This window comes from Balaenoptera ricei, chromosome 8 (genome assembly GCF_028023285.1).
Source record: "Balaenoptera ricei isolate mBalRic1 chromosome 8, mBalRic1.hap2, whole genome shotgun sequence".
NCBI lineage: Eukaryota > Metazoa > Chordata > Mammalia > Artiodactyla > Balaenopteridae > Balaenoptera > Balaenoptera ricei.
The window spans coordinates 100,140,945-100,165,655 of NC_082646.1; the positions used below are offsets into that span (position 1 = coordinate 100,140,945).

General features: G+C 36.9%; 1 protein-coding gene across 1 annotated transcript in view; it reads left to right on the forward strand.

Moving 5' to 3' along the window:
- The window catches only part of CSTPP1 (centriolar satellite-associated tubulin polyglutamylase complex regulator 1), a 195,657-nt gene that overhangs the window by 63,731 nt on the left and 107,215 nt on the right, over positions 1 to 24,711 (forward strand). The window contains exon 3 of the mRNA XM_059931530.1: positions 18,171 to 18,301. Coding sequence (XP_059787513.1) covers positions 18,171 to 18,301 — 131 coding nt within the window. The remainder of the gene's footprint in view (positions 1 to 18,170; positions 18,302 to 24,711) is intronic.

Below are 24,711 nucleotides of genomic sequence, written 5' to 3' on the forward strand. Positions count from 1 at the left end.
AAGTGAAATTGCTGGATTATATGGTAATTCTACCAATATCTTACTTTCTAAGGTAGAAGTTTATGTCCAAGTTATTGTTTGTGTCCCTCTTTTTAAAAAAAAAAAAGAAAAAAGAAAAAATATTTCTTACTAAAAGTGAATCTTTAAAGGTTTGGCGGGAAAAGTGAGTTTTCAGTATAGAATTTCATTAGGTTCTGTCATCTATAGCTGCTTTGTGATTTTCAATCAATCACAAGAGAATATTGAAAAATGTCCTTTGTTTTTTAGAAGACTGGTAGTTGGTTAAATGGCACCAAGTAGAGAATTAGAGAGTGGTAATGTTCTAAAATAAATCAATACTAAGAAGTTTTATGTCACAGAGAAAGTTTTATGTGAATGAATTCAAGACTTCACCTGACAAACAGGTGTTTGGGGAACGGGGAGGCCCTTGTTAAATTTTTATGTTCTTTCTTTAAGATTTCCTGGAGTAACTATCCTAGGATCTTCAGAAACTTTGTGGCACCTCTTTCTCTGAGGTCTTTAACCAAATAACACATTAGATTCTCAGTGTTTACAAAAGTTTTGTGTAAGAACCTGCCTACTATCTAGAGTTCTTCCCTCATATATCTTTTTTTTTTTTAATAAATTTATTTACTTATTTATTTTTGGCTATATTGGGTCTTTGTTGCTGTGTGCGGGCTTTTCTCTAGTTGCAGTGAGCCGGGGCTACTCTTGTTGTGGTGCGTGGGCTTCTCATTGTAGTGGCTTCTCTTGTTGTGGAGCATGGGCTTTAGGCGCACGGGCTTCAGTAGTTGTGGCTCGGGGGCTCTAGAACGCAGACTCAGTAGTTGTGGCGCACGGGCTTAGTTGCTCCACGGCATGTGCTTCCCTCATATATCTTTAGAAATAAAATTCTTTGTTGGAAATAAGAAAACAAATCAAAGTGACATTGAAATCTGATGAGTTAAGAAAATTTGAAGAGATTTTTATAAAGGTATCAGGAAGAAACTGACTTCTTTCCATCATAGACTACTGAATCATTAAGGCTATTTTAATCATGTATGCCTGGAGCTCTCTCATTTTAGGAGTTCCTAGCTAATGCAAAAAATTGAAAAGAATGGACTTGAACTTGGAAAGGTAAGAGAAAACAAAATAGCTTTCACCTAAAGTCAGGAAAATGAGTATTTTAAAAATAGAAATGGATTTACCAGTAGCTTTAAAAAAATAAGTATACATGGCTACCAAAAGAAACCATTTATTTTCTAAAAAGTGAGACCAACTTTGGAGATAAAACAAAAAACAACACAAAGAAGGTAACTCTGGAGATAATGGTAATAGTGTAACACAAGACATGATAAGATGAGATAATAACCTAGAAGAGAATGGAATCAGCAGCCGCAAGACTGATGTGTGTGGCTCTAACAGAACAAACCCTGTTTGGTTTGTTCCCAACACCCCTTCAATTTTATTATCATTTTGAATTATAATCAAATCCAAGACTTTGGCCTATGACTAAAGCATTTGTATGAAGCATTTTTTTTCTCAGCCTAATTCATATCATCTTGAACGAGAACAAAGGATGGTGGTTTGAGAATTACTTGCTGGCTTTGAACGGAGAGAGCTGATAAATGTAACGCCTCCAGCTCCTGAATGGGGAGGGGGGGTAGCAGGGAAAGTGTTTTTAACATTTAAGGGACCCTAAAAATAGGATTGGGTCTTCAATGAGATCTGCAGGTGATGCTAATGGGACCATTTTGGGGATCCTAGTGAGAGCAAAAGGATGATACAAAAAATCCTAGAAGCTATAGCTATAGGCAGAAAATAGAATGTTCCTTAAAATGTCATCTACTGTTGTACAAAGCTCAGATATGCAAGGGGTGGGAAAAACCTGGAAGGAAACTAGTATTGAGCTGAAAAAGCTAAGGAAGAAAACTGACAAGAAATTAGATAAGAATATGATATGTGATCTGGCAGTAAAACAGACAAAAGCTGTTTTGAGGTCTGGAGGTAGAGAGTAATCACACTGTAGGGAAGGAATGGCAGGATGTATCTGAGGATGACTAAGGAGAGCCTTACCTGCAGCACTAAATTTAACTTCAGGAGCAGAAAAAAATAGCACCGGTGGGATGAGCCTGTTGACAAAAGAGGTCCAGAGGTTGAGAGGTAGAGCCGAAGAGAAAGAAGTAACAGATAACAGGTTTAGAGACCACATGAGAAAATATGTGAGACGTAACATGGAGCAGGAGGTAGGACATAACAGAAATACCGCAGCATTCTAAGGAGGAACATTCTTTGTCCAGAAATTTTTCCTGTAAGGCTAGGAGATGTTTCCCCAGAGCAATCATGGAAACACAATTACTCTTGATTTCAAGTGAAATTAGGCAAGCTCCTGGAAGTTCTGTTATCAAGACCTGTGTTTAAAGGCCTTGTAGGAATGAGAAAAACTAGAGACTTATGGTAACTGTTGTTAAAAAAAATTTTTCTTACAAAAATGTAACATATAATAATATTGCAGAATGTATGGAAGACAAAGAAATCAATTAGAAGCTAACAATCCTAATACAATGAGTAAATACAATTCTTTTAAATTTTCTTAATCATTTTCCTTATTGTAGACCTACTTTATTGTAGTTAAAATTATAATGTACATACAGTTTTATTTCCTGTTGTTTTTATAGTATATGAAAAGCATTTTCTAACTTGCTACATTGTCTTTTTGTAATTTAAATTTCTAACATGCTGTAAAGAGTATGTATGCAGTAATTTTCTCCCAGTGCGCTCTGTGCATTGATTTCCCATCCTGAGGTACATGTATTTGCCTGTTTCTGTTGGCATGGAGTAAAGAGCAGTATAAAAGAGATGTTCCTTAACACTTAAAACTGCAAGGGGTAAACAGATGTTAATGAATCATCTTGCTTTTCTACTGATACAAGTGGGTAAGGAATTGATATGCAATTGAGAGTTTACCATAGCATGCCAGGCCTTCGGCAATAAGTTTTGAAGTTGGAAGGCTTGAAAAGGGAATTTGAAACATTTTTTTTTTTAAGCTAATTTACTTTTTTTTTAATGAGTTTTTTTTTTTTTTTTTTTTTTTGACCAGTATTCTTTTATTTTATTTATGGCTGTGATGGGTCTTCGTTTCTGTGCGAGGGCTTTTTCTAGTTGCGGCAAGTGGGGGCCACTCTTCATCGCGGTGCGCGGGCCTCTCATTATCGCGGCCTCTCTGTTGCGGAGCACAGGCTCCAGACGCGCAGGCTCAGTAATTGTGGCTCACGGGCCCAGTTGCTCCGCGGCATGTGGGATCTTCCCAGACCAGGGCTCGAACCCGTGTCCCCTGCATTGGCAGGCAGATTCTCAACCACTGCGCCACCAGGGAAGCCCCTGAAACATTTTTTAACTCTGGCAGGGGGCCTAACTGAATTATGAATAAAGATCCAGAGGAGAGCAGTTTACTTTCAGAGAAGCAGGATATGAGAATGAAGTCCTTTGCTTAGTCTTCTGGGGATAATTTGCTTGGTGATCACCCTATCTGGAAACACTCTCCTTTCCCCTTGGCATCAGCCCAGGATGGGACAAGTGCTCTCTTCCGCTGCTTTAAGAAGATTCTTTCTGGGGTTTGGTGACAGAAGAGTACTTGGTGAAGTAACCAAGGAAAGAAAACTCGGCGCTGCTTATGCTTCCCATTGCAGAAGCTTTTCATAGCTCTCAGGGCCTGAGGCTGTCTCATGAGTTTTTCACTTCATAATGCAGTAGAATATGATCTCACTGATGTCATGGTCTGAAAACTAGCTCTGCTACTGAGGATTACTCAGTCAGGCAGAAAAAAACCTTGGTATGAAATGCCAATGCTAAGGCATTAGAGTGAACTGATAAGCTTCTGATTTAGTTGTTTTACTGTTGCAGAAATTACCTATCTCATCCACCACAAGGGCAGCTCAGTTCTCACAAATTGGTTCACCTATCCCTAGACAGTGACTGAAGATTGATTAGTCCCTGTTGGATTTCTTCCTAAATTGGAGATTTTTTTTTAGAAGCCAGTGATCTCAGATATTCTAGTTCTGATTTAGCCAGTACTGAGAATGAGAAGATGAAGAGGATTGTGAGCGTCCACCTGCAGCATGGCAGCTTTCTATTTTCTATACTGCTTACACTTATATCTTCCTGGCCAACAGAGAAGATAACCTGCAGTCGATTCACCTGATGCATATCTATGAGCAGAACTATATTCCAAATGTACCATAAGTTAAAACCACACTTGGTGGGCTTCCCTGGTGGCACAGTGGTTAAGAATCCTCCTGCCAATGCAGGGGACACGGGTTCGAGCCCCGGTCTGGGAAGATCCCACATGCTGCGGAGCAACTAAGCCTGTGCACCACAACTACTGAGCCTGCGCTCTAGAGCCTGCGAGCCACAACTACTGAGCCCGCACACCTGGAACCCGTGCTCCACAACAAGAGAAGCCACCGCAATGAGAAGCCTGCGCACCACAACGAAGAGTAGCCCCTGCTCACCGCAACTAGAGAAAGCCACGCACAGCAGCAAAGAACCAAAAGCAGCCAAAAATCAATCAATCAATCAATTAATTAATTAATTTAAAAAAACACACACACTTGGTCAAATTTCTCCTTGGATACAGGGTCATGATGTTCATTTATTTTTTTCCTGTTATAGGTGTATTGTATGTTTGAACAATAGATTATAACAGCCCAGTAGAGAGTTAGATGGTTTTAGAAATTCTGCATTAAACTTTTCTGCAGAAATTTCTTTGTAGCACTATAATAAAGAAATTGGTGTGAGGTAACTTCTATTCAAGTGTGTTGCCGAAACTATAATACTTTGGGGTTCTGCAACATAGACCAAGCTGACATGCTTCACTGATTTCTCTCATCAAGTTAACATTGCAAAATTCTATAGCAGATAGGCAATGGAAAGAAAACATTTAAGAGCTTAGGCTTCATCTGAACTTCACAAGGAAGGAAAGAACAAACCCAGGCTTAGTTAGTTCTGGGGACCAAGTCACGCCCCAGGAATATATCTTTAGGGTTTGGTGACTTTTTGCAGCACAAAACGCCAGTCTGCTAATTTTTCCAATCCATTAATGGGAAATATGCCATAAAAGTTTTCTTTTCTGTTCCCTCTATATGGAATATCTTTTTTCCTTCTGCTTCCAGAAGCAATAAAGTGTTACTTTAAATCATGATTCTTTCTAAAATGTTTTGGATCTTTGATCTTATTTATTTTTCAGAGGTTGATCTCTACCCTGTGTATTTATCACCTTGGTGTGGCCAGTTTGTGCTGCATAATTGGGTGTGATCTGTTCTCATATTTTACTTTTTTGGTAGATCTGTTTAGGATTTCTTGCAAATAAAGCTCATCTCAAAACAGCAAAAAACAGTCTCAATTCTAACAGAAGATAGTATATTCTAATGAGCTTGCCTGATTTTAGAAAGAATAAAGGAGATAAGAGACTGGCCTAAGAAGACCAAACTGCTGCAATCCAATTTAACTGTGTAGGTCAGTGCTCATTGGCTGTTTTCATTTTGAGTAAGAGCAAGGAGTATCTGGAAAATATGAAGTAGTATAGGAACTTTGAACTTTTGCCTCTTGGCACATTGAAAATGAACTGGAATATTTTAATTAGGTCCTTTTGCTCTTTGTTATTTCTTTCTTTTTTTTTTTAAAACGCATTGTTTACTTTGTTTATTTATTTATTTATTTATTTTTGGCTGTGTTGGGTCTTCGTTTCTGTGCGAGGACTTTCTCTAGTTGTGGCAAGTGGGGGCCACTCTTCATTGCGGTGCGCGGGCCTCTCACTATCACGGCCTCTCTTGTTGCGGAGCACAGGCTCCAGACGCACAGGCTCAGTAATTGTGGCTCATAGGCCTAGTTGCTCCGTGGCATGTGGAATCTTCCCAGACCAGGGCTCGAACCTGTGTCCCCTGCATTGGCAGGCAGATTCTCAACCACTGCGCCACCAGGGAAGCCCTCTTTGTTATTTCTTTATCTAGAATGTGAATGGCTATGTATGTAAATCTACTATGATGACATTTATATTTAATTCTTTCCTTGGTAGTCCTTGAGTTACTGGCCACTTCACCAAAGTAATTTAAATCAATTCTGACTTTTTGCTTTTTAATATCCAAAATTAAGGTGTTTATGTGGAATTGATACCATAAACGAATTCTTAGAACTTCTTTAGTTTTTTAGGAGAAAACAGATACCACTTAATAGAAGTCTGTTGACTTTTTTCTGTATAAACAGCCTTTGTTATTAAGTGAGAAAATGACATTTTATCAAGAACTCACACTACTTAACAAGTTTACAAATGTCTGGTTATAAAGTCATTAATTTTAAACACAGCTTCTGCTGTATTTTCTTGATCTGTTACTCTAGAGTTAATTAACTATTAAGCAAATAAAATGCAAAAACTATGAAATTTAAGTAATTTATTTTCTTGTTAAAATCAATTTGAGACATTTGTTCTCAATTTCATTTTAATAAATTTATTTATACCTTTTAAGATAAAAATTATATAATTCACAGAGACATTTTAATTTTGATATCTCTGGTTCTCTTGTGGCCAGAGGATCCAAACAGAGAGTTCTTGAACTTTTTATTCATGACAGCTTAAAAAGAAATCATCAGATCCCTATGAATTGGACAAAAGAGTATCTGTATTATGCTACCTATAGTATAAGAAAGAACAAGAAATAAAAATATTTACATGTATCTTCTCTTTATTGTAGAAAATCTACTTATAAAGGTAGATGAAATGATGTAATTAGGGGAAAAATAAGCATTTGGCAAAACCATCATAATTTTTATTGTTTCTGGCAAGAATTATCAGTAGATGCTGAAAGTAGCAAATGAAAGTTTGAAGAGTAACAGTGTATTTCCACAGCCTCAAAGTATCTCTCCACAAGATACTTACTAATTACAAAGGATAGCTCTACAGTGGGTGAACCTAGCAGACACAGCTTTACCTAAATGACCAAAGTTGATATCACCAGTAATTAGACTAATCCACAGCAAGTGCCTCTTGATATGATGCACTGGGAAACCTCAGCATCACTTCTGTGATAATCCTGCCAAAAGAGTATAACCTGAATCTAATCATGAGGAAACATCAGACAAACCCAAACTGGAGTACAATCTGTACTCTTTAAAAATGTCAATATCATGAAATACAAAGAAAGACCCAGGAACTGTTTCAGATTAAAGGAGACTAAAAAGTCATGACAACTGAATGCAATGTATCATCTTGAATTTTCTTTTCCTATAAAGGAGACATTATTGGAACAATTGGTGAAATCTTAATAAGGTCTGTAGATTAAAGTATTATATCGATTTTAATTTCTGATATTGTTCATTGTACTATTGTTACATAAGAGAATTACTTATTTTTTAGCAAATACATACTGTGTTTAGGGGTGAAGGAGCATCATGTCTACAACTTACTCTTAAACAGTTCTGAAATATAATATATATAAATATCTATATTTATACATATATGTATGGGTGTGACAGAGAGTAGAGAGAGAATGAGAAAGAATGTTGTACTGAGAGCAAATGTAAAATATTCACATTCAGGTAATCTAGGTAAGGGATATGCAGGAATCCTTTGTGCTATTCTTGTAACTTTTCTGTAAATTTGAAATTATTTCAAACTTAAAAAAAAATTGACATCTCAAGGGAATAAAACCAACAACTTAAGGAAAATGAAAGAATTTGCTCAGTGACATTTAAATACTGGTTTTTGGAGAACTCTGTTTGAGGCAGGCATCTGATATACTTTTGTATGGCCTTTAAGATATTTTTAGGAACTTTTTTGTTTGATTTTACAAGTAAGATTGATAACTTTTTTTTTTCAAAATTTGTGATCCAGTTTTATTTATTTATTGAAGTATAGTTGATTTACAATATTATATTAGTTTCAGATGTACAGCATAGTAATTCGATATTTTATAGATTACACTTCATACAAAGTTATTATAAAATATTGACTATATTCCCTGTGTTGTATGTTACATCCTTATAACTTATTTATTTTATACCTAGTTGTTTGTACCTCTGAATCCCCTCCACTTATTTTGCCCCTCCGTCTACCCCTCTCCCCTCTGGTAACCACTAATTTGTTCTCAAGATTCATGACTATTAAAGAACATTACAGTTTAGTTAAATACAATGAAAAATTAATAAGAAGGTACATTTTTATGCAGGTAGAAAGTTTGTTTTGGATTTCTGGTCATAGTGGCTTGCAGTGTTTGTGATTTGGTCCTCCTATCCATTCCAAACACACGGTAATGATAAAATTTTCTGAGAGAAAATTTAAAGGATATAGCCATGTGTAAAATCAATATAAATTCACCTATAGACCAGGAACTAAACAAAACCACAGTGTTAATGGGACTAAAACCTTAGGCCTCCTGTGCTCTGGGTTCAGAAGCAAGCATAGGTAACTAAGTACTCATTTCTCATGGTATAGTAAAGACTAAAAGTGTCACACACAGGGCAAGAGACTAAAGCCAGACTTTTCTTCCTCCACCCCTTTAAAGGGGATTCAAAAAAAACTTATTATTGCTATCTGGGAAATGGCTTATATAAAACCTGGGAGTACAAGAGGAAGCAGACACCCTTGTAGTCAGGACTTAGTCTTGCTACTCAGGTCTAAGCTACTCAGGGATTCAGTGATAGTCTCTGTGGTCTCTGTGATATCCCCAGTATCATCAGGAATGGAGTCTTAAGTCATCCAATATAAGACCTAGTTCTGAACTAGGATCTGTCTCCAGGAGACAGTGAGAGAATAAACAAGTAGAGAGAATAAAGCCTGCCACTTAAGATGAGTTTGCACACTGCAATTCCAAAACATATAAGGAAAACTGATGCTAAGAAAAAGAGCCAATAAACCCAGCAATTGAAATATAAATTTACTCCAGAGAAAATAAAGTTAATTAATTATTTTAAATTGATTTTGAAATGAAGTTTAGGATCCTCAGGGAGAAAAAAGAAGGAATAGTAGTAATATAAAAAGAGAACAAAATATAGATAAACAACAAGGGTTGTACTGTATAATTCAGGGAACTGTATTCAATATCTTGTAATAACCTATAATAGAAAAGAATACATACATATATATATCTGAATCACTTTGCTGTATATGAGAAACTAACACAACATTGTAAATCAATTATACTTCAATAAAAAAATAAATAAATAAAGAGAGAACAAAAATTGGGAAACAAGAACAGGCAAACTGAAACAAAGCCATGTATAAGCCTTAAAAGACGAATTGAAAGTTCTAGAAGTAAAACAGTTAATTGAATTTTTTAAAAACTGAGAGAGAATGAACTCTAGACCAGACATAATAGAATAGAGAATTCATAATTTAGAAGATAATACTAAGTGTAACACAAAGATCAAGAGATAAAAACTATAAAAGGACCAGTGAGAGACACTGAGAGGCAACAATGTATATCTAACAGGAGATTTAGAAGAAAAGGATAGAGAAAATGGCAAAGAAGCAATATCTTAAAAGATACTGGCTGAGAACTTTACAGATTTGACAAAATACATACGTCAGGTGAAAGTCCTGAGCAAGATAAACAAAAATAAACCTACATGGTAGACACATTGTAGAATCTGCAGAACATTAACGATAAAGAAAATAGCTTATATGAATGATAAGAATGATTAACTCCATCAAGAATGTCAGGAGTTTGACTGCTGGCGTCTTGACAACAATGATAGGTGCCAGATGACAATGAAGTAGTGTCTTTAAAGTGCTGAGGGAAGATAAATGGCAATCCAGAATTCTCCACCTGGTTAAATCATAACTCCAGAGGGTAAAATAAAGATATTTTCAGGAAGATGAAAAGCAGGAGTATTTACCGCCCACAGACTTTTGTGTAAATGACAGGTCTATGAGTATTCAGAAATTCACAATTCAGAAATCAAAAAAGCTTAAAAAACAAGGTTTTTTTGGTAAGTTTTCAGCAAACTCATTTGTGGGCACACTTGACCTGAACTAGTTTATGAGGCTGTCTTTGGTCTTTATTTATCCTACCTAGTGTGACTATATGTTTCACTGTGGAAATTTTAATATGCTTGACTGTGGGCTGCTTCCCCGGCCCCAGTGGATGTGTTATATCACAGCTAGTTTGTCCAACATGTTGCCTTTATAAAATCCAAAAATTTGTCAGTTCCAAAACAGAGAGGTCCCAAGGATTTCAGATAAGTGATTGTGGACCATTCTTTCTTTACTTTTTTTCTTGAATAATTTCCAACTTTTTCCCCCAGTTTTACTGAGATATAATTGACATACAACACTATATAAATTTAAGGTGTACAGCATAATGACTTGACATACATATATGTTGTGAAATGGACCTTTTTTTTCTTTCAATTTTTTTCTCTCTTTTTTTTTTATCTTGAGGTATAATTGACATACAATGTTATATTAGTTTCAGGTGTACAACATAATGATTTGGTATTTGTATATATTGTGAAATGATCACCACAGTAAGCCTAGTTATTATTCATCACCACACATAGTTACAGAATTTTTTTCTTGTGATGAGAACTTTTTAGATTTACTCTCTTAGCAGCTTTTAAATGTGCCAGTATTATTAACTATAGTCACATGGTGTACATCACATCCCCATGACTTACTTATAACTGGAAGTTTGTACCTTTTGACCCCCCTCACCCATTTTGCCCATCCCCCAAAACGGTTGCCTCTGGCAACCATCAGTCTGTTCTCTGTATCTATGAGCTTGTTTTTTTGTTGTTTTGTTTTGTTTTTCAGATTCTTCATATAAGTGAGATCATACAGTATTTGTCTTTCTCTGTCTTATTTCACTTAGCAGAATGCCCCCATTGTCCATTCTTGTTGTCACAAATGGAAAAATTTCCTTCTTTTTTATGGCCAAATAATATTCCATTGTGTATATATATCACATTTTCTCTATCATCACTTCATCCATCAGTGGACACTTAGCTTACATCTATATCTTGGTTTCTATAAATAATCCTGCAATGAACATGGGGGTGCAGATATCTTTTTGAGCAGTTCTTTAGATAAATACTCAGAAGTGGAATTGCTGGATCATATGGTAGTTCTATTTTTAATTTTTTGAGGAACCTCCATACTGCTTTCCATAGTGGCTGCACCAATTTACATTTGCATCAACAGTGCACAAGTGTTTTCTTTTCTCCACATCCTTGCCAACACTCGTGATTTCTTGCCTTTTTAAAAATATCCATTCTAACAGGTGTGAGGTGATGTCTCATTGTGGTGTTGATTTGCATTTTCCTGATGATTAGTGCTGTTGAGCACCTTTTCATGTACCTGTTAGCCATCTGTTTGACTTCTTTGGGAAAATGTCTATTCCAATCTTCTGCCTATTTTTTAATCAGATTGGTTTTTTGTTTTTTTGTTTACTATTGAGTTGTATGAGTTTTTTATATAGTTTGATATTAACCCCTTATCAGAATATGATTTGAAATATTTTCTCCCATTCAGTAGGCTGCCTTTTCATTTTGTTGCTGGTTTCCTTTACCGTGCAGAAACTTTAATTTGATGTAGTCCCACTTGTTTATTTTTTCTTTTGTTGCCTTTGCTTTTGGTGTCAAATCCAAAAAATTAAAATGGACATTTCTTAGAGGATGAACTTCAGCAAGAAAATAATTGAACCAAGAGAGAAGGAGCAAAAAATAGTAATGAGGATAAAAATTGGTATGAAATGTTGGTAAACTTAATTAACTATTGACTAAAAATTAATAACTATTTTTTACATTAAAAAAAAAAGTAGAGTCAAAAGAAATAAAAGACATCCAAATTGGAAGGGAAGAGGTAAAATTATCTGTTTGCAGATGACATGATCCTATGTACAGAAAATCCCAAAGAATCCACAAAAAAGCTACTAGAGCTAATAAATGAATTCAGTAAAGATGCAGGATACACAGAGGCAGGATCAGTTGTGTTTTTATTCCAGCAATCAACAATCCAAAAAAGACATTAAGAAAGTAATTCTACTTACAACAGCATCTAAAAGAATTAAGTACTTAAAAATAAATCTAACCAAAGAGATGAAAGACTTGCACAGTGAAAACTGTAAAACACTGCTGAATGAAATTAAAAAAGACCTAACTAACTGGAAAGACATCCCATGTTCTTGGAAAGGAGGACTTAACATTGTTAAGATGTCAGTACTTCCCAAAGCAGTCTACAAATACAACACAATCCCTACCAGAATTACAACAGCTTTTTTTCACAGAAATAGAACAACCAATCCTCAGATTCATGTGGAATTGCAAGGGCCTCAAATAGCCAGAACAATCTTGAAAAAGAACAATAAAGTTGGAGGGCTCAAACTTCCCAACTTTGAAACTCAATACAAAGCCACAGTAATTGGAACAGTGTGGAACTGGCTTAAGGACAGACATATAGACCACTGGAATAGAAGAGAGAACCCAGAAGTAAACCCTCATATGTAAGATCAATTGATTTTAAGAAGGGGGCCAAGGGTACCATTCACTGGGGAAAGGACTGCTCAAAAAGCCTTTCAACAAGTGGTGCTGGGAAAACTGGATACCTATCTGCAAAGGAAAGAACACTTACCTCACATCTTATATAAAAATTAACTCAAAATGCATCAAGGACCTAAACTTAGAGCTAAAACTATAAAACTCTTAGAAGAAAACAATCCAGTGTCTTCTTGACATTGGATTTGGCAATGATTTCATGGATATGACACCAAAAGCACAGGGAACAAAAGAAAAAATAGATAAATTGGACTTCATCAAAATTAAGAACTTTTGTACATCAAAGGATACTATCAAGAAAGTGAGAAGACAACCTACAGAATGAGAGTACATATTTGCAAATCACATATCTAATAAGGGATTCATATCCAGATTATGTAAAGATCTCTTACAACTCAGCAGCAACAAAAAATGAACAACACAATTCAAAAAAGGACAAAGGGCTTAACTAGGCATTTTTCCAAAGAAGATATCCAAATGGCTAATGAGCCCATGAAAAGATATTCAACATCATTAGTCATTAGGGAAATGCAAATCAATACCACAATGAGATACCTCTTCACACCTGCTAAGAGAGCTATTAAAAAAGTAGATGGTGGTTGGGACTTCCTTGGAGGTCCAGTGGTTAAAGCTCCATGCTTCTGGGGCTTCCTTGGTGGAGCAGTGGTTAAGAATCTGCCTGCTAATGCAGGGGACATGGGTTCGAGTCCTGGTCCGGGAAGATCCCACATGCTGTGGAGCGACTAAGCCAATGCACCACAACTACTGAGCCTGTGCTCCAGTGCCCGCGAGCCACAACTACTGAAGCCCGCGCACCTAGAGCCCGTGCTCCTCAACAAGAGAAGCCACTGCAATGAGAAGCCCACACACCACAATGAAGAGTAGCCCCCGCTCGCCACAACTAGAGAAAGCCCACGCGCAGCAACAAAGACCCAACACAGCCAAAAATAAATAAATAAATAAATTTATTTTTTAAAAAAAGACTCCATGCTTCCATAGCAGGGGACATGGGTTCAGTCCCTGGTCAGGGAACTAAGATCCCGCATGCTGCACAGCACAGCCAAAAATAAAAAAGAGGTGGTGGAATCACAGATGTTGACAAGAACATGAAGAAATTGGAACCCTTCTGCATTGCTGGTGAGAATATAAAATGGTACAGACACCATGGAAAACAGTTTGGTGGTTTCTCAAAACATTAAACTTAGAACTACTCTTTTTTTTTTTTTTTAATTTTATTTATTTATTTATTTATTTATATTTATTTTTGGCTGTGTTGGGTCTTCGTTTCTGTGCGAGGGCTTTCTCCAGCTGTGGAGAGCGGGGGCCACTCCTCATCGCGGTGTGCGGGCCTCTCACTGTCGCGGCCTCTCCCGTTGCGGAGCACAGGCTCCAGACGCGCAGGCTCAGTAGTTGTGGCTCACGGGCCTAGTTGCTCCGTGGCATGTGGGATCTTCCCAGACCAGGGCTCGAACCCGTGTCCCCTGCATTGGTAGGCAGATTCTTAACCACTGCACCACCAGGGAAGCCCTAGAACTACTCTTTGATGCAGCAATTCTACTGCTTGGCATGTATCAAAAAGGAATTGAAAAGAGGGACATGAACAGATATTTGTACACCCAAGTTCATAGCATTTTTCACAGCAGTCAAAAGGTAGAAACAACCCAAGTGTCCATTGACAAATGAATGGATAAACAAAATGTGGTATATACATGCAATGGAATGCTATTCAGTCTTAAAATGGAGTGAAATTTGACGTATTCCACAACATGGATGGACCTTGAAGACATTATGCTTAGTGAATTATCCAGAAATAGAAGGACAAACATTGTATGATTCCATTTAAATGAGGTACCTAGAATAGGCAAATTCACTGAGACAGAAAGTAGAACAGAGGTTACCAGAGTCTGGGAGGAGGCTAGAAGGGGGAGTCATTTTTTAAATGGATACAGAGTTTTTGTTGGGGATGATGACAAAGTTTTGTATATAGATAGTGATGATGGTTACATAGGATTGTGAATATGTTTAATGCCACTGAATTGGACATTTACAGTGGTTAAAATGATAAATATTATGAATGGTTAAAATGATAAATATTATATATATCTTACCACAATAAAAAGAGTTTTTCAATTAAAAAAAAGGTAGAATTCAAATTCTAGAAAATAGTATCAGAAGATGAGAAGAGTGCTAATAAGTTATTTAAGTGTACTTTGTTCCTTGTTTTGGAGAGTGATAAAGATGATTAATTTGACATTTAAAAAATGTATAGCTAAATATGTATGTTAAATTTAAGAGAAATACTAAAAGATTACAGATTCTGTCATAGCTTCCAAACTAATGGGGGGGTGATATTTTTTAAAAACTTTACTAACACACTAAAAAGTAGGAAAAGAGAAAAAAAGTCAAAGAATAACAGTTCACAGAAAAGACAAAATAAGGGACTTCCCTGGTGGTCCAGTGCGATCCCGGGGAACTAGATCCTGCATGCCACAACTAAAGATCCTGCATGCCGCAACAAAGATCCCACATGTGGCAACGAAGATCCCGTGTGCTGCAGCTAAGACCCAGAACAGCCAAATAAATAAATATTTTTTTAAAAAAGACAGAATAAGGGCTTCCCTGGTGGCGCAGTGGTTAAGAATCTGCCTGCCAATGCAGGGGATGCGGGTTCGAGCCCCAGTCTGGAAAGATCCCACATGCCGTGGAGCAACTAAGCCCATGCGCCACAGCTACTGAGCCTGCGCTCTAGAGCCCCCGAGCCATAACTACTGAGCCTGCGAGCCACAACTACTGAAGCCTGCGCACCTAGAGCCCATGCTCCGCAACAAGAGAAGCCACTGCGATGAGAAGCCCATGCACCACAACAAAGAGTAGCCCCTGCTCGCCGCAACTAGAGAAAGTCCGCATGCAGCAACGAAGACCCAATGCAGCCAAAAATAAATAAATGAATAAATTTATTTTAAAAATAGACAAAATAAGATGGCAGAAATTAATCAAATATATTAAAAACTTACTAAAATACAGAGAATGTAAGATTGGGTAAAAAACCAAATCCAGCTGTATAGCACTCACAAGAGAAGTATCTTTTAAAAATTATCCAAAAAGATTGAAATTAAAAGCATAGAAAAAGATATGCCAGGCAAATACTACTAAAAAAAAAAAAAGCTGGTATTGCAGTATTACAATACTAATGTCAGACCAAAGTCCTGGACTTTTAAAAAGATGGTAGAAATTTGACTTTCAGTATCACTAGTATGGCTAGTTACAAACAAAAATCCTGATACTTTCTGCCTGGTGTTATTCATCTGTTTTTTTCTTTTCTTTCTAAATCAACTACCACAGACATTTATGAGCAGTATCTACTATGTGTTAGGTAATGCAATGGAGACAAAGATGAGTGCAGCCTAATTGATTACTGTATAGAGTCTAATAGAGGAAATATGCCCAGTAACTTTAAAACAAGGCAGCAAATTGTGAGTACCATTAGAGAGTTATAAGTGAGATATGATGGGAATTGGCTGTGGTGGGTGGAATCAGGAAAAGATTTCATGCAAAACATGGTATTTGAGATGGATAGAATTTTAAGAGATGGAGGTAGGAAAAAGATATTTCAGGTTGAAGAGAAACACTAAAGCTTTGAGCAATCGTGTTTTCTGCTTTTTCTTTACAGCCATCTTATCTAAAAGAATTTCACTGATTATACTAAGATTGTCTATTAACTCTTTAGGTAATGATTCTGATCTCCATACTGATCAGCTACATGATCAACTGATCATCTGATTAGCTCCATACTAATCAAACATTTCTAATTATTTTTATTTTTAATTAAATGTGAGTTTTATTGGTATGAATTATCTAAAGGCAGTAGTGTAAATACAATTTATGTCTTTTTATATTCAGTATTGTAAGACTTTGCCCTATCAGTTTGTTGTATAAAATTCCTATTTTATAAATTCTTATGTATGTTCTATTCATCTATATAATGAGGCTCAGCTAGATTCTTCAATGCATAAATTACTCCCTAGCTTAAAAAAAGATATTTTTTAAAAGCTACACTAAGGATATAATTTCACTAGTATTAGTTCCTTTACAGCCTAGACCATGACCTAGACACCAGCATTTTTCCCCTGGGGGTTGTGTAGCACACTTTGGGACTAATTCTTTACTGGGTAGCTTCATAAATTTAGGCTAGAATGTTATCATTTGCTAGACTTCATTTGCTAGAAATGTGGCCTACTCCATTTACCTGTAACAGCTCATTTGCTTTATTTCTCATTTTCCTTTACTCAAGACAACAGCACTGCAAACTGCGTAATTAGGTTAACACTTTCGTTGCTTTTTAAAAATCTCTCCTAATTCTTTGCCTCATACTTCCTCATAGTACCTTAGATTTCTATGCTAGCTTTCCATGGGGGAAGAAGGGTATGTAATTTGCTTTTTCATACAGTGTTGTTAATATTGACAGAAGGAGGCTAATTTTATCCTAAGTGATAATATACTCTATGTTAAAGACAGGTTAAACACTTCCCTCTGAACTTGGTCAGGGAAAAGGAAAATGGATTATATGGCTCCTGAAATTTTTTCCTGTTCAATTCAGAGATTTAGAATTTTTTCCCCCTTTAAATGCTAAACAAATGAAAAGTGACACTTGGAATTACCACTATCCCTCTGTTGCTTGCCATCTTCAGTTTAATGTCTGCTTCTCTACAAAGATTAACATATTTTCCACTCATGATTTACTTGTCAGGGACTTTAGGAGTTTTCTGGAACCAGAAGTCTGCCTTTGGTAGTGATGATTACTGGATAATTGCCTATTCTTTGGTGGATTTTCCATTTTTAGATTACACCAGGCTCTACAGCCTTTATTTCTTTGGCAGAAGAACCCAAAGGCAATGGAGTATATTTTTTCCCCTTCCCCAGCCCAGCTTAAACAATGACTCACTTGGGCCCTAGGGCTTTACTTCATACTCTCATTCAGGGGCCGCTTTCTACCCTTGTTTTTCTTATTTGCCTTTAGTGTCTGTCTGGAACCTTTTATATCCTTTGGCACATGGATTTTCCTCTAACGTTATTGTCAGAGAGGTATACAACACCACCCCCAAACTGGAACAGACAATCCAGTTATGTTCCCATAAGCCATGTTGTTCTTAAGACAGCTGATATAGGTCAGAGAGAATACAAAAAGAATGTCTTTAAGGAAACATAAATTTCAAGTGGGGTAGAGGGAGAAGTATTCTCCCAAAAGATACGAGTGCCAGTGTCATCCAGCTAAAGACAAAGATTTCCCTCTATTTGAGATGCTCTAATGACTGATTAAAACTTTCTCAGTGTGTGTGTGTGTGTGTGTGTGTGTGTGTGTCTGTGTGTGTGTCTGTGCATGTGTGTGTGTATGAGGTGGGAAGCACTCAGAGGAATTGGACTCCAAGAGTTTTCAAAGAGATATAGTTATGTGAAGAGAATTCCTCATAGAAGGACTTGGTCTAATCTATAGTTCAGAGTTTTTTTGAACTAAAAAAGTTTTTTTTTTGAAAAAAAATCTTTTTTTCTCCTTTTGGGCAGTTGTTCTATATATTCTTGACTTTTCATTCTAATTCCAGCCTTCTGTAACTATCCATCTAATGATGATTTCTTGATTTTTCTCTTTGCAGTTTTAACAGTGTATGTCAGGGAACTCACATTCTTTTTCGGGAATTCAGCTTCATCCAAGCCACCCCTCACAATAGGGCATCATTCTTACGGGCCTTCTGGAGATGCTTCCGAACTGTAGGCAAAAATGGCGGTAAGTCTTCCCAAACTCTTTTCTTGCCTTCCTTTATTCCCTCCAAACTTCTTTCTTTTGCTCAGTATAAATACTGTTTTAGTGCATACTCTTCAAGGCTCTAGGAACACCTTTTAAGGAGCTATCTGTCTTGTGTCAGAGATACTGCCATCAATATTATTATCACCATCACCATCACCGTCACTGAAGCATTTATTAAGATCCAAGTGTAACTCTGAGATCTATGTGCAGTAATTCATTTAATCTTCACAACGTCTCTCTGTGGTAGCTACTGTAATTCCCATTTTATAACAAATGAAACTTAGGATCAATTTGCATATTGTTGGTTCAGCATCTTATGATTATAACCCAAGGAAAATATTAAGAAAAACACTGATCAAAAATGTGTTTACTCAGACTTTATTTTGGTGATGTGAAGGGTGAAAGACCCTTATTGAGAGCTTCTTTTTAAAAAATGGCACTAAATTCTTACATTCAGAATATTAAAATAGATTAAATTGCTCCAAAATTTTCAGATATAGACTCTCTACATCAAAACCTGTGTTCACGTCTGTTTTCAAAGGCCTGTTCTTATTCCCATCTTCATATTATGTTTTTCCAAATAAGTATCGAATATCTTTGACAGTTTCTATAGTAAACCTAACTTAAAGTAGAGGAAGGCCTAAACTATTTCCTCATTCATTCAACAAATATATCTGGTAGACTTACCATGTGCCTGGTGCTGGGGTTATAGTAAGAAAATAGGTATGCTCCCTGCTTTCATTGAATTTGCAGGATCCCCTACGCTGCTCTAACTGATGCTACTGCGACTTTATATATAGCTACTGAAACTTTTTTGCTAAAACTCCTTCTACCTAGTTTCTGATTAGATCATTTCACTATCCCAAGAAATAGGTATGGTAGATATTATTGTGCCCATTTTATAAATAACAAAATTGTGTAACTTGCAGAAGGATTGCACAGCAGCAAAGTTGGAAATAGAACCCAGATTTACTAATATGCTATTTCTACTATTGACAAGTAACTCTAGAGATCATCCATCTCAATTACACTATTGTGCAAGTGTATTGATAATAGCATCATCTTCTTTACAAAATATATGACTAATAGTCGAAAATCAATGTGAACTCAATTTTAAGTGAACTAGCTCAGAAAAACTATCTTGTTGGTCTCCACATAAACAAAACTGGGAGCTGTGAGTGTATAGATGAATTTTGTACTATTTCATCAGAACCTGTCTTTCCTAATCCTTTCTCTGTCCCTTAACCAGTCAGCAAATATATATTAAATACTCATTATATCAAAGAATGGTGCATATAGATAGAGCTGGTTTCTGTGAAATAGCACATGGAGATAACTATGGAAAATAATCTTCAGATATCCTTAATTCTTTTCATGACTTACAAGTGGGGCCTCTTCAGTAATTTATTTATTATCACAAGGGATCCGTATAGTGGTGGACTCTAAGCAGATGTGGTTTTCTTTATCTTTCTTATAGCAGCTGCCAGTGATTCATCCAGCTGCTGAGAGGAAGCAGCTCCAAGTTCTCCCTATTTCTCCTGTGCCACCAGTAGGACCTAGATTTTATGCTGGATATTTATTGTCATGCTTCTTAATCAGACAGTCTCTGATTTCTTTTTTTTTTTAATTTTATTTATTTATTTATTTTTGGCTGTGTTGGGTCTTCGTTTCTGTGCGAGGGCTTTCTCCAGTTGCAGCAAGCGGGGGCCGCTCTTCATCACGTTGCGCGGACCTCTCACTATCACGGCCTCTCTTGTTGCGGAGCACAGGCTACAGACGCGCAGGCTCAGTAGTTGTGGCTCATGGGCCTAGTTGCTCCGTGGCATGTGGGATCTTCCCAGACCAGGGCTCGAACCTGTGTCCCCTGCATTGGCAGGCAGATTCTCAACCACTGTGCCACCAGGGAAGCCCTTGATTTCTTAAACACCAAATGCAACATTTGCGTCTAGGTGATCCTAAGATCTTTGGTTAAATAGTTTTAATATATTCTCAGTTTCCTCCAGGAAACTTCAGAAAATCTTTCAGTCCCAGAATGTGTCAGTCTCCAATTTTAATCCAGAATGAGCAAAAACACTCAGAGGCAAGATTCCAAAGGAAAATATTTATTAAGTCCCATTTTTTCAATTAGAATGCCAAGTACCAGACACCTACTCAGTGGAGCTGCTATTATATTGTTCTCCTGCAGATAACTTCCTTAGAACATTATGTACATATTGTAGCATTATCAAGAGGAAACAAACTCTTCTGGGAGGTAGCAAAAGATGAGCTGGGTTCCAGCGTAACATATCTTAAAGTGAAGCCACCTGTAGAAAACTAAGGACCTTGATCCCTTCTGGCAAGAAATATTTTATCCCAGTTTTTAGCAAGTACAGAGATGCAATGTCATTCCTGTATGACTGAGTATTGAATGATGCTAATTTCCCTGTGTCTGAATTTCAAGTAACCTCATGAAAACTGTAGTGAGTCTCTTGCTATCTAGACAACTTCAGACTCTTGGAAGCAAAAAGATCTACTCAAATGTAATAAGCCTTTAAAATTCAACTTCTCACTTTGGTATTTTTTTCAATACAGAAATATTAATCTAAATTTTCCAAGTTGGCAAAGATTGAAATTCCTTTGAAGTAAATCTTTACTTCTATTTAGGGATATTGGCTCAAAAGAGCTTTTGTCCACAGTTTATTTTCAGTTTATGAGAATTTAGTTTTGAGCTTTGTGCTTTTACCAATGAATATATATATTTCATTTAATAAAATAATGATACTAAGGGAATTGTCCTCCTGCTATAAGCAACTAGAAAATCAGACAAAGTATCTGAAACAACTGTTTCAGACATTGGACCAACAGTCAGTGTGGAACTATGGTCCCTGAGAGGCAGTTACCAAGTGACAGTACAGGGAGATCATCAAAGAGCTGGTGGTTTAACTGAGTTGAAGAGGCAGAGGCTGGGGTTTAGGGAGGCCAAGGTGGCTAGTATTTGCAAGGCCAAGTACCAGAGAGAAGGGCATTGCTCACTTAGCTCCGGAGAGCTGCAAGGAGGTATTTGAGTCTTTGACTACAAACTCTGCACATGTGTGGGTTGGAAAAAGAACCACTAGAAAACAGTAGGCCAGACAATTCCTGGAGTACTCACAAGGCTAGTTCACACTTCTACCATCTAGAGTAGAGAAACCTCAAAATACACTGGGCATTGGATAGAGTCCTCAGCAGCTTAAGCATTAAACTGATCTGCAAGTAACTGCATATACCAGAACAAAATTCAATACTCCTTAAAGGAATTCAACAAAATCCAGCACTCAACAACATAAAATTCACAAAGTCTGGCATCCAACTAAAAATTACAGGAAGCAGGAAGATATGACCCATAACCAGGAGAAAAATAAATCAATAGAAACACAGACTCAGAAAAGACAGAGATGGGGAAATTAGCTAGCAAGGACCTTTAGACAGTTATTTTAAGTCATATAGATGTGCTCAAGTATGTAAAGGAAAATATGAATATGATTAGGAGATAAAGGGAAGATATTAGAAAGAACTAAATGGAATTTCTAGATATAAAATATAGCATCAGAAATGAAAATAATGAAAATAATAGCAGTTAATATTTATTAAGTGCTTCCTATGTAGATTATCTCATTTTTCTAATCCTGTGTATTAGGTAGATCCTTTTATCATCTCCTTTGCACAGAAAATAAAACTGAGATTTTGAAAGTTAAATAACTGGTCTAGGTCACACACCTATAAGTGTGTGACCAATGAATGACAAAGAAGCCAGAGAGCTGACTCGAGACAGTATTATGTTTTTCATGTGTAATGTGTTCTCCATCAGAGAGTGTATGAAATGCTGGAAAGACAGATAAGTAAATGACAATGCTTGCCCTCAGAGAGCTCACATTCCGGGAGAAGAAACAGAGTAGCCTAGAAGTAGTTTCCTTAGGGTATAAGTGATTAGTAAAGCCTGTATGTGTCGGTGATAGCACAAGGAAAGAAATAGTTCTTCCTGCAGAAGTTGGGGAAGGCTCTAAAGAAGTAAAGACAATTAGGATGGATCTTGGAGTAGCAGAAAGCTGTTAAGCAAAGAAGGAGTACATTCTAAAAAGAAAAAATATTTTTGAAAGTATGATGACATGAAACATCACAGTTCCTTTGGAAAATGGTAAGAAGAACAATGTGGCAACAGAAAATGATGCTGAATGCTTATTGTGCCAGCCACTGAGCAAAATGCTATACATGTATTCATTCATTTCATTCACACAACAAACATGAGTTGGTGTGACTATTATCCTGTTTTATATATAAAGAAACTGAGAGAGAAGTTAAGTGACTTGCACAGGCTGTATAGTTTATAAGTAGCATAGCTCATATTCAAACTTATCTTCACAAAGGCCACATTTTTTATTAACTGAAGTATAGTTGATTTACGATGTTGTGTTAGTTTCTGGTGTACAGCAAAGTGATTCAGTTATACATATATACATATTCTTTTCTGTTACGTTTATTACAGGATATTGAATATAGTTCCCTGTGCTATACAGTAGGACCTTGTTGTTTATTTTATGTGTAGTAGTGTATCTGCTAATCCCAAACTTCTAATTTATCCCTCCCCAACCCCCTTTCCCCTTTGGTAACCATAAGTTTGTTTTCTGTGTCTGTGAGTCTGTTTCGTAAATAAGTTCATTTGTGTCAGATTTTAGATTCCACATATAAGTGCTATCATGTGGCATTTGTCTTTCTCTTTCTGACTTACTTCTCTCTTTTTTTTTTAAAATTATTTATTTATTTATTTATTTATTTATTTATGGCTGTGTTGGGTCTTCGTTTCTGTGCGAGGGCTTTCTCTAGTTGTGGCAAGTGGGGGCCACTCTTCATTACGGTGCGCAGGCCTCTCACTATCGCGGCCTCTCTTGTTGCGGAGCACAGGCTCCAGACGCGCAGGCTCAGTAATTGTGGCTCACGGGCCTAGTGGCTCCGCGGCATGTGGGATCTTCCCAGACCAGGGCTCAAACCCGTGTCCCCTGCATTGGCAGGCAGATTCTCAACCACTGCGCCACCAGGGAAGCCCTGACTTACTTCTCTTAATATGATAATCTCTAGGTCCATCCATATTGCTGCAAATGGCATTATTTCATTCACAAAGGCCACAGTCTTAACAACTCTGTTAGACTGACTGAACACATGCTACCCCAGGTAACGAAAGGCTTTGTGTGCTCTAAAGTTTATGCTTTCTCCCAAAGACAGTAGAACCCTATCAATTTGTATGGTGTTTTCACATATGACGTTGGCACAAGCATGGAAACCAGAATGGAAGGTAGGTAGTAAGACTGAAGCCAGAGACCAGGTAGGAGACAATTGTAATCAAACAGGTAGTGGCCATGGAGATGAAAAGTTATTTAAGGAGATGGTTTTACAGGACTTACCGATTTATTGGGTATAGGGTGTGGGAGAGAAAGAATCAAAAATGAATGCCAGAAGCTAAAATATTTCCAGTTTCATCCCTCCCCTCCTTTTTTCCTTTCCTTTTTTTGTTTTTCCCTTTCACCTTTGATGTTTTACTCTGAATTTGCTGTGGTTTTGTCTTCATAGTCTAGGTGTATTTATTCATTTAATAAACAGTTATGTATTCGTTGTTAGTGATAAAGCAGTGAGTGGGTTAGACAGAAATTCTTGCTCTCATGGAGTGTGTGGTCTGATAATCAGAGATTGGGGGAAAAAAATCCCTGCTTTTATAAAAGGAGTTCACATTCCGGGAATCAGGGAATTGCAGTGGGTCTTTATGGCCATAGAATAAAAACCCATTACTTAAAATATCGAACGTTATAGTGGGTGAAGTGATCTCAAAGGAAAATGCAGACATTTTAGGCTGAAATAAAGCTTCTGGTCTGACTTCTCTATGTAATTGCCTCAAACTTCCGCTTGATTTTGCTTGTCACTAATCCTCATCCTCACCACTAAAAGCCATTCTGTGAGGATTAACGGTGCTTACTGCAGGAGTGGGGTGGCTGTCTTGTCCGAAATATTAAAGAGCATTTGTTTCCTTTGTAATTTTTTAAACAAACAAACAAAAATCCTTCGGTGTGATCTCGTCACTCCTGAGGTCTCCCCTAGCAGCTGGTTCTCTCCACTTGTTCCCACCAGTGCTTCACCTGTCATCATTTTCCCCAGAAACCTGATGTGGTCAGGTTAAATAAAGAAACAAATACTTTCTTCAACCTCAAGTTCCTGTTTCCTAGCTCCCATTTTACTTATTTCTTCTCTATTCCTAATTTTCTCTTATTTTTTCATTTTTACTTCTTTCTTCAGAATCTTTTCTCCAGGGAGAACATTGACAATTGATGTCCCCTCAAATCTGTCCCCTCTCTACCTCCAATAACTTTAATCTTTCCCTCTGTTTA